The sequence below is a fragment of the Musca domestica genome, unplaced genomic scaffold, assembly GCF_030504385.1.
Source record: "Musca domestica strain aabys unplaced genomic scaffold, Musca_domestica.polishedcontigs.V.1.1 9, whole genome shotgun sequence".
Lineage (NCBI taxonomy): Eukaryota > Metazoa > Arthropoda > Insecta > Diptera > Muscidae > Musca > Musca domestica.
The window spans coordinates 4,696,909-4,706,140 of record NW_026712435.1 but is presented as its reverse complement, the minus strand read 5'-3'; the positions used below and the strand labels follow the sequence as shown (position 1 = coordinate 4,706,140).

Genomic DNA, 9,232 nt, shown 5'->3' with positions numbered 1-9,232 from the left:
AGGTCTTTGTTTCAAATTTCGTATTTAGAGTTCGTGATAGTAGAACCTATAGTTAGAACATTGAATATATTGAAGGCGTTTTTCTGCTCCTGCTCGGGCGTCAATTAGTAATGTTCAAACAAAAAACAAAAAAACCTTGCTGTGAAAAAGATCTGCCAATAGAACTTGAGTCGAACCTGGAGAGTTTCTAGTGTATAATTCGCATATGCTAATTTGCAATATGTTCGAATTATATACTACTTTCCAGAGAACGGCCCTTGTAAGCCATCATCCACACCAAATATGCCTGATGAGCCGCTTAACCAACGGCGAAACGCGTCGCATAGTGGTGAGTGTGTGATAGTGTCTATCTGGCTTTCCTTTTCACTGCAAATTTCAGATCATTAAGCTCGTCTCGAAAGAGAAAACAAACACATAATTCATAAAACATATGATCTTCGCCTTAACAAGGCAAAACTCAGTAATGTTAATGTTTTATTTAAACAAACATAATTTCTTATAGATTATCTTTTGACTGTGTAGCTTTTTGGCACTTTTTTATTGTTGGTAAGGAACACAGTTAATGTTATTATTATGCTTCTTTATTACTTGTAAGTAAAGCAGATATACACATCACTTGAATTGTGTAACCTTGGAATGTTTACAATTTTTTGTAATATACCAAGAATCTTTATTTTCGCTTGGTATTTATACATTTTGGATATCAATACAACTAGCGTTAAATGCAAAGCAAGGAATAAAATACTTCAGCCAATAGCCATGCAATTGTGAAACCAATCAAGTTGTTTCTTTATTTGGGTTAATGACTTGCTTAAAATAAACACTGAAACCAAAATTTTATTAGGTCAGTTATATGCTGACACAGAACAAAACTATTAAATAACAAAGACTAATAATAATATGTGTAAAAATTATGTTCTTTTGAACATTCTCCCCCACGTTGAACGAGGAACGTTCAAGAAACTGTTGGAAGTTCTGTGGTGACGAAACTTGACAGTGACGTATATGGCTACTCCAATTCCAGTGCAAAGAGGTAGATAGCTAATGGTATGATGGTGAATGGCCGTCGATTCCATTAGTTGCGGAAGGCGTCCGATTTCAATAGTTTCTAGCTGTTGGTGTAAGGTTACGGGTTCAGCAGCATGTATTTCATATGTGCTGTTTAATGTTGTGTTGAGCAAGACAAACTTACTGCATGAGATTATGAAATCCAGTGGCTTAAGTCTCAGATATGATGTCTGCACTGTTGTTTTGTTTTTGTAATGACCGTATATTGTAAATGTGTTGTCTTTGAAAATACAGTCAGGCACAATTTCTAAAGATCCAGCTCCTTGCACCTCCAGGTGAGTCATTTTTGTACAACAAACAAAGGACAATTCTGTTAAATTGGATAGAGTAAACATCCATGTATTCTTTTGTTCCCCTTGTCTCCAAGTTTGGTGGTGCATGGTTGATTCCAAGAAATAAGAAAATCATCTCGCATACATGTGACGGTTCGCCTTTGCTAAACTTCGCTTGGTTGTCGCAAATGAAAACGTCATTTGTGGTATGTATGCAGCTGTTCATTTTATCTGCTGTTAGAGATATGAACTCATCCCGATCGACGTTAGCTGCCAATTATGTTGATTTCAAAGCTATTGAAATAAATCGACCGGATCGCAGCATAGATACGGGGATCATTTCAATCATACAGCTGGAGATCCACTAATGGAAGGCGAATCTCGAATATGATATGGGTTTTCATAACCCTTCCCTTACTCCTCTTTTATTTGAAGAAATCCGGCACAGTATCTTCACGAATGAGTAGAGTACGAGATGGCGGAGTATGAGCCTTGATGGTTTGGAGCTCTAATAGCAATTGATGTGGAGTAAGTAGCAATAGGCTTATCCGACCATGAAGAGCATCCGTTAAAACGTCGATTAGGTTATCTTATATATGTTTCAACTTTGATGAGAGTAGCATGAGCTGCAAAGTGAGGAACATAATTGATTGTGTTTATTTAACAACATCTTCCTCTTTCTTCACTTTATTTGCCAAAAGGTTCATTTCTACTTGCATGTTGCCGAAGTTCCTTTGACTCGCAACTTCGTCCTTTCTGATTATGTTGATTGTTGAGTCAATAGTAGATGTCTGATTTTTAGAAGATTCAACAGATGTTGGTTGTCTTCATTTGCCGTCTCAATTGTCACAGACACCAAATAACGAGTGTGCGACTATGTTCAGAGCTCCTCGCCTGCTGCGCCTGGGAAATATGTTCAGTGTATTAGATTCCAATTGATTCTGTACTTAAATGAGATTTTCTGAAAGTATCTCACAGCTTCTGTTCTCAACTGCTATCTTACACAACTTCTGAAGCGTTCTTTTCCCGGTAGAAAAGCCATCCATACATCCATATCTGCCCAAAATGGGGAAAGATCATAATTAGTGATCAGTTTCCACTCTGCTGTTACCACTTTTGTGATTTCAATTCCTTCAAAATAGATTCCGGGCTTATTCTCAAACTTGTGTATGTTGAACGAATGACACAAGCATAGAGGTAAAAATAGTAAAACCACAAGCATCAGCGATACTAGCATGCTGCTTGACGTCTTCAATCGCTTCGGAGATGGCCCTTCACTCCTACTCTTGGTGTCTATAGGCGGAAGAGGTTCCTTTTCCCATAAAGGTTATGGTTATTTTGGTTATGGCTCTTTTAATTTCGCCGCTTTGTGTCTTTACGTTAACTACACGAACAGCTCCATCGTTGCCCTTATATGTTCGGGTTATTCTGCCTAGCGGCCCTTGCATTACAGGCATGTTATCTTCCTTAATAATGACCAATTGACCAGGTTCAACGTTTGGAGATGGTGTACTCCATTTCCTTCTTTCTTGCAGAGTATTTAAGTATTCAGTGGACCAACGTTTCCAGAACTCATGCCTAATTTGCGATATTACCTTCCATCTGCTTGTCAATGATGTTGACGATTGGTTCGCTGATGGGTCAACCTGTGCCGTTAACGGGTCTCCCACAAGAAAATGACCAGGTATTAATGCAGCTAGATCATTTGGATCATCAGAAATAGGAGTTAACGGTCTGGAATTCGGAATTGCCTCTATTTCAATAACAATTGTCTCCAACTCTTCGTGGGTTAATGATGCACTACTAGTGGTGCGAAGCAAACAGTTGCTTCGCTGACTTAACTGCGGCTTCCCATAATAAACTGGAAATCGATCCCTTCTCTTGAGCACGTCTGCGCTATTATCTTTTTGCCTTTCTCTCCAAAGACAGCCTCATTGAATTCGTCGAGCTGATTTTTGGCTCTTACAAAGTTCGTCGCATTGTCTAAGGTTTGACATTTCCCTCGCCGAGAGATAAATCTCTTCAATGCTCCAATGAATGCTTCCGTTGTAATTACGTTCCGGTCTGTAATTACTTCCAAATGTACAGCCTTTGTTGTGAAGCAGACAAAGACAGCGATGTAAACAATGTGTGGTCTCTTGTCTCGTATTTTGTAGTGGACCCATAGTGGTCCGCAATAGTCAACGCCGGAGACAATAAAAGGCCCTGCAGGTGTGACCCTGCTCGGTGGGAGTTTTCCCATGATTTGGTTGTATAACTTTGGCTTCGCCCGGGTGCACCTTACGCAATTTTGCACCATGTTGCGAGCCATAGCCTTCCCCTTAATTATCCAATATTTTTGCCTTGACGTTGCCAGCAATAGTTGTGAGCCACAGTGGCTATTCTCTAAATGGATCATGCTTTGAATGAGTTTCACAATTGGATCGTTGTATGGTAACAACATCGGGTGTTTTGTGTCTTATGCTAAGGTTGCCTCTTCCAACCTGCCACCAACGCTAAGTATTCCTCTGTCATCAAGAAAGGGAGTCAAACTATGTATGGAGCTTGATTTGTCCAATGCTCCATGTTTCTTCAACTGCTGAATTTCTTTCGCAAAATCCGCCACCTGTATGGTCTTGACTACTAGTTGCATCGCCTGATTTAACACCATAGGTGTCAGTACATCTGTCGAACTTCCAAGCTTGTGTCCCTTTATCCTTTCGGCAAATCGCAGGACATAACCGACAATACGTTGTAATCGTCTAAATGTACCCTTGTGGTTGGTTCCATAGATTATATCCTGTAACCCACTCTGTGACACAATTGCTGATACTGTAGATATTGTCTTGAATTCAAGATCAGACTGATTTTCTATATTCTTTAAGAAGCTTCGGGCCAGAGAGGTTCCGAATTGATATAGTACAATGTAATCTCTGAATCCGACCAATAAATAGTCTGTAGATCTTCATAACCCAATTCGGCCTGGACTTTAGCAGTAAGTTTTGCCCCCCAATTCAGCGGCATAAAGCTCTAACTGTGGCAAAGTGATCTCCTTTATTGGTGCTATTTTTGATTTTGAACAAAGGAGTCTGACTATATGCCTGCCGCCTGGCAGCATAGCCCGAAGATACACCACAGCACCATATCCCTTTTCTGACGCGTCCACAAAAGTATGTACATCAATTTTTGTTGGTTTCTCTCCATCAAACATGTGTCTGGGTAACTTGAAATCATTTAACATCTTCAGGCTTTCTCTGAACGATAACCAATATGCTGCCCTTTCTGCTGGCAGTTCCTCGTCCCAGCCAATTGTATCCTTCCTCAGTTTATCCATCCACAGTTGCTGAATAAAGATCTTCGCTGCTGACACCACAGGACCTGCAATTCCTAAGGGGTCGAACAATCTTGTCAAATCCGACGTGACCTTCCGCTTGGTGACGATAGTGCATTCATTCACATCACTCTTCAAGGAAAATCGGTCTGCTTGAGGAATCTATGTTTATCCCAAAACCTTGGTTGATGACTTGTAAAAATTTAGATCTACTCTCTATCTTCTGGAGGAACTCCATGCATCAATTTCAAGTGGTAAGCACACCATTTTCGTAGTCTAAATCCAGCTTCCTGTAGTAACATATTAACCTGTTTCTGTATCTCAATTGTCGTTGATGCAATTGTCAACGTAGCCAGCGCCCCCAATGGATATTTTTGCAAGTTTGTATCTGCTAGCCATTTTAGACATCTTGTAGCAAGATAAGGGGCACACGTCGTACCATATGTTAACATATTTAACATGTAGTGTTCGAGTTCCTTGTCTGGAGTGTTTCTCCATAGGATAAGCTGATATTTGCGATCTGTTTTGTCGACTAGCACTTGTCTATACATCTTCTCAATGTCTGTTGTAAAGACAAATCGCGGCAGTCTAAATCGCAACAGCATTCCAAACAGATCTCCTTGAACCCTGGGGCCTGAATGCAAAATATCATTTAGTGACCATCCAGATGATGACTTGCAAGACGCATCGAACACAACCCTCAGCTTTGTTGTGTTGTTATTTGGGCGTAGGACACAATGATGCGGGATATAGTAATGATTACCACGCACATCTCTTGATTGTATTTTCGTCATATGTTCTAGATCCTCATACACCTTCATAAATTTAGCATACTTCTCGTGAAGACTTGCATCCTTAGATAAGCGACGCTCCAACGCAAAGAATCTTGATTGTGCAATATTCAGGGATTCGGAAATCTTCTCAGGGCAGTCTGCAAACGGTAATCGCACCACAAACCGACCATTCTCATTTACTGTTCTATTTTGGTTAAAGTGATTTTCACACTGTTCTTCTGCTATTGTCATCTTCTGATCTTCACAAACATCGTCTTGTTCCCAGAACTTCTTTAATAAATCTTCTAGAGCACGTTCATCTTCTAAGAAAACGACGCATGTCACAGTTTCCGATTCAGCCTGAACTCTTCCACTAGCAATCCACCCTAGTCTTGAGTTCTTCAATATAGGAAGTTCCTTGGACATTCGAAGTTCCTGTGGGAGAATCAGGTTGAAGTAGAACCCTGCTCTAAGTAGTACGTAAATCCTGGCCGTTTGATAAAAATAGGGATCTGCTAGCTTTATGTTTTCTGGAATAGGCCATGATGTGATATTGATGTCAGTGCTAGGTTGGGGTGGCACTATATTTGGTAATACGAAAGGACCCTTTGGCTTGCGGTTCTCGATCTTCCGCCAACACCTTCGATACAGAGCGATGCTTGCATGGGTTTATTTTAATAGATATATTTTAACGACCAATGTGTAATTTGATACGAGTACATAGATTTGAATAACTTTGCACAAAATATTCTTAGCTGGAAAGCATATTATTGTGATGTTGCATTGACTACATAAATACTACAATAGCTAAAATCAATGGATTAAAATACGAGTTGCTTGACCACCAACCTTATTCTCATTATTTAGCTCCCAGTGACTTTTACTTGTTCCCAAATCCTTGCTGGCAAGCGTTTTACCTGAAGATGCAATTAAAGTTGTAAACCACTATTCTGAAGACCTTAAGGGAAACTATTTTAATCAACGTATGTAATTGTTAGAAAAGCGTTGGACTAAGTGTATTGAAGTTTCAGGAGGAGAAGTTTCGCTTGTTTTTAGTTTTTTATTATTATTTTTTTCTTCCAACTCTTTATTTTTTGTTTTAAATGATTAGATGGTTTCGTATTTCTTTGTAGAAGTGTGCGTTGTTGTTGGGATAATTTGCTGAAAAATTTAAGAATGTATTTGAAGTCTACAACAAGAATATCTTTTTTATATCGAAAAATGGTTCATCAAACTTCAACATAAACAAACAAAATGTCAAAATAGACAAAAATCAATATTGTGTTAAAAATGGATATTTCTACACAAACTGTAAGTATTTACAGGTAATTAAAAATGTAGAAATTTTTGTGATCGGTGGAACACTGCTGCTTCTATTGCTCGATTCCTCCCAACAGCATCAAAAACACCTCCTTGCTTACTCGAAAGTTGGCAATAAATCTAAATAAACGATTTGGCATTTTTCACACAAAAGTTATGGTCCATTTCATCCGATTCTGAGTCCCTGCTCTAAACTCAAAATTCCACGACGATTGGCCTATAATTATGACCAGAGACTGCAAAGTTTGAAATTCTGACCCTATCCCTGATTTAACGCCAAATTTCCTGACGATCGGGGTCATAATTTAACCTCTAGCTTGATTACTAAAAACATGGATAGACGTACACACATATGTTGTAAAATCCACACAAACGTTTGCGGCATCACGCAACCTTTTGCAATTAGATTGATATTTCCGTCACCCCCATTTACACCTTTATTTAGAATGGAAACTTCAAAACCAACGGAAGCAATAATTTTTAGAAATATTAACAAATGTTCATTTTGGAAACATAAAACATTTTTGACAAAAGGACAGTTGGTAAAATGAGACGAAAAAAGTAAATGAAGTGAAATAAAAGCTTTATTGTCTGTTTAAAAATTGTTTTTCTGCCTTAAACAAAAGTGTTGATAAAAATTGTAAGAAAACAACTTTCCTAATATTTTGTTGTATTTAACAATATCATAGTATAGAATTATTCGAAGATTTGTAGAATTAAATAGGTTGTCAAAATAGGAATTAGGTTCCAAAAATATTAGAAATCTAACTATTTGATTACGCAAAACCTATCTTTAACTTTAGTACTAAAACCCCTTTTTCTGAACAAAAGGATGAAAAAGATCCTATGATTTCTTCTTTGGGCCTAAGAAAGAGATTTCTTTTTTTTTAATGCACCTTTTGAAAAATGTTAAATAGTTGTTTTCAGTACATGTTGTGTTTTTTATTGCTCTTTTAATATTTTTTTAACATATTTTCAAATGGATATGTGCTGATATCACTCAATGCACTGTAAAGTCTTGCTGTATCGGAAAAATTGTATAGACTGTGAATGTCATGAGTAAGTCTAGTTGGATCGTAATATTTTGAATCACCCGCAATGTGGATGCCTTGTCATCTGTGGTCGAAGGTATATATAGCATACAGCCCTCGGGCAACTACATAGACAGAGAGTCTGAGGAACGCACACTCGACCCAGCCTTCAACTACAGGTAGCGCCTCAGATTCCGAGTCTGACAGCAGCAGCAATAATACTACCGTCTTGCGAATCCCAATTAAGGAGGAGGCGTGCAAGATGATAGACAAAAAAACAGCAAAATCAAAACAAACTGTCTGGGGTCCAACGGCGATAGTTGATGAAGCAACAGAACAGCAAAAGTGCAAAGTCGCAGGATGTTCCAAAGGGGACTACAAATACTCCCCCACAAAACACTGCGAATAAGAGATTCCCACCTACAAATGCTCCGCGCAAACTCAGTCAAGGACCTCAAGGAGACTGTCACAGGAATCCTTTGACTGAGGGCGACAAGGTTAGCTCCAGTACTGGAAAGTTTGTCTGGACGTGAAATCGACCGCTAAACCTGGGTGTTTAACACAGGGGAGTGGAGGAATGGCAGACAGCGGCAACAACAACGAGAACTTCCAGAGTTATTGTGTGATGGTGAGAGGTGCGGGTGATTTGCGTGTGTGGTGAATGCGGTGAAAGGAAGAAAATACAAAGCAATGAAACACAAGATATTATTAGTAATAATTCTATATAGATTTCATTCTTTATTGGGGTATTTCTCTTTTCTAATAAAAAACAAAATTACCTTTGTAATTTTGGGGTGGCGACAGAGGCCTGGTTAGTATAACCGTGAACGAGGGGTTAGAGCGCAGGAAGTGTACATTTCAACAACTAAACGACAAGTGAACGCAGAGGTTCTTGAAATCGCAGAGGATCGCAGTGATCGCCGAGGATCATTGTCGATTACTACTACTACATTTACAATTATTTCCAATGAGAGCAGAGTCTCGTATGTATCAAAGTGAGCTAACCAACAACAACCACCGCCCGGTGGCTTCTGCGCTCTACGGTCTCCGCCGAGGGAAGTTTGCCGAGGAGATGCCCGTTGTGTCAATCAGCATCTGTCTCGGGAAGTTGAAGGCCAACTTAAACACTGGGATTTCCGAGAAAAAAATCCCTCGCCCAGCAGAAGAGAAAACGGATACGAAGCCGCCATCTTATGCAAAAATAGCCAAGAAACATTATGGGGACGAAATGCACTACGCATTGATCGATACCATTAAAGGTTCAGACAACTTACCAAAAGACCATATATAGAGGAAATGGTCAATAATAAAATCTTGAATTACATCATGAAGGCGGTGATCCAATTCCTATCATGAGCAGCGGCATTAAGAAGAATTAAATTTTGTTTAAGCTTGCTGTTCATGCAAACACTGCCGTCCTAAAGGGGATTATCGACAAGATAAAACCCCCCTGGAAAA

At 39.2% G+C, this 9,232-nt stretch overlaps 1 protein-coding gene across 1 annotated transcript; it reads right to left on the bottom strand.

The window, feature by feature from the left end:
* Positions 1-4,859: 4,859 nt before the first annotated feature.
* On the bottom strand, positions 4,860-5,849 carry LOC131806836 (uncharacterized). Its single transcript, XM_059131622.1, has one exon. The coding sequence runs from the start codon at positions 5,847-5,849 to the stop codon at positions 4,860-4,862; it is 990 nt and encodes a 329-aa protein (XP_058987605.1).
* Positions 5,850-9,232: the final 3,383 nt, after the last annotated feature.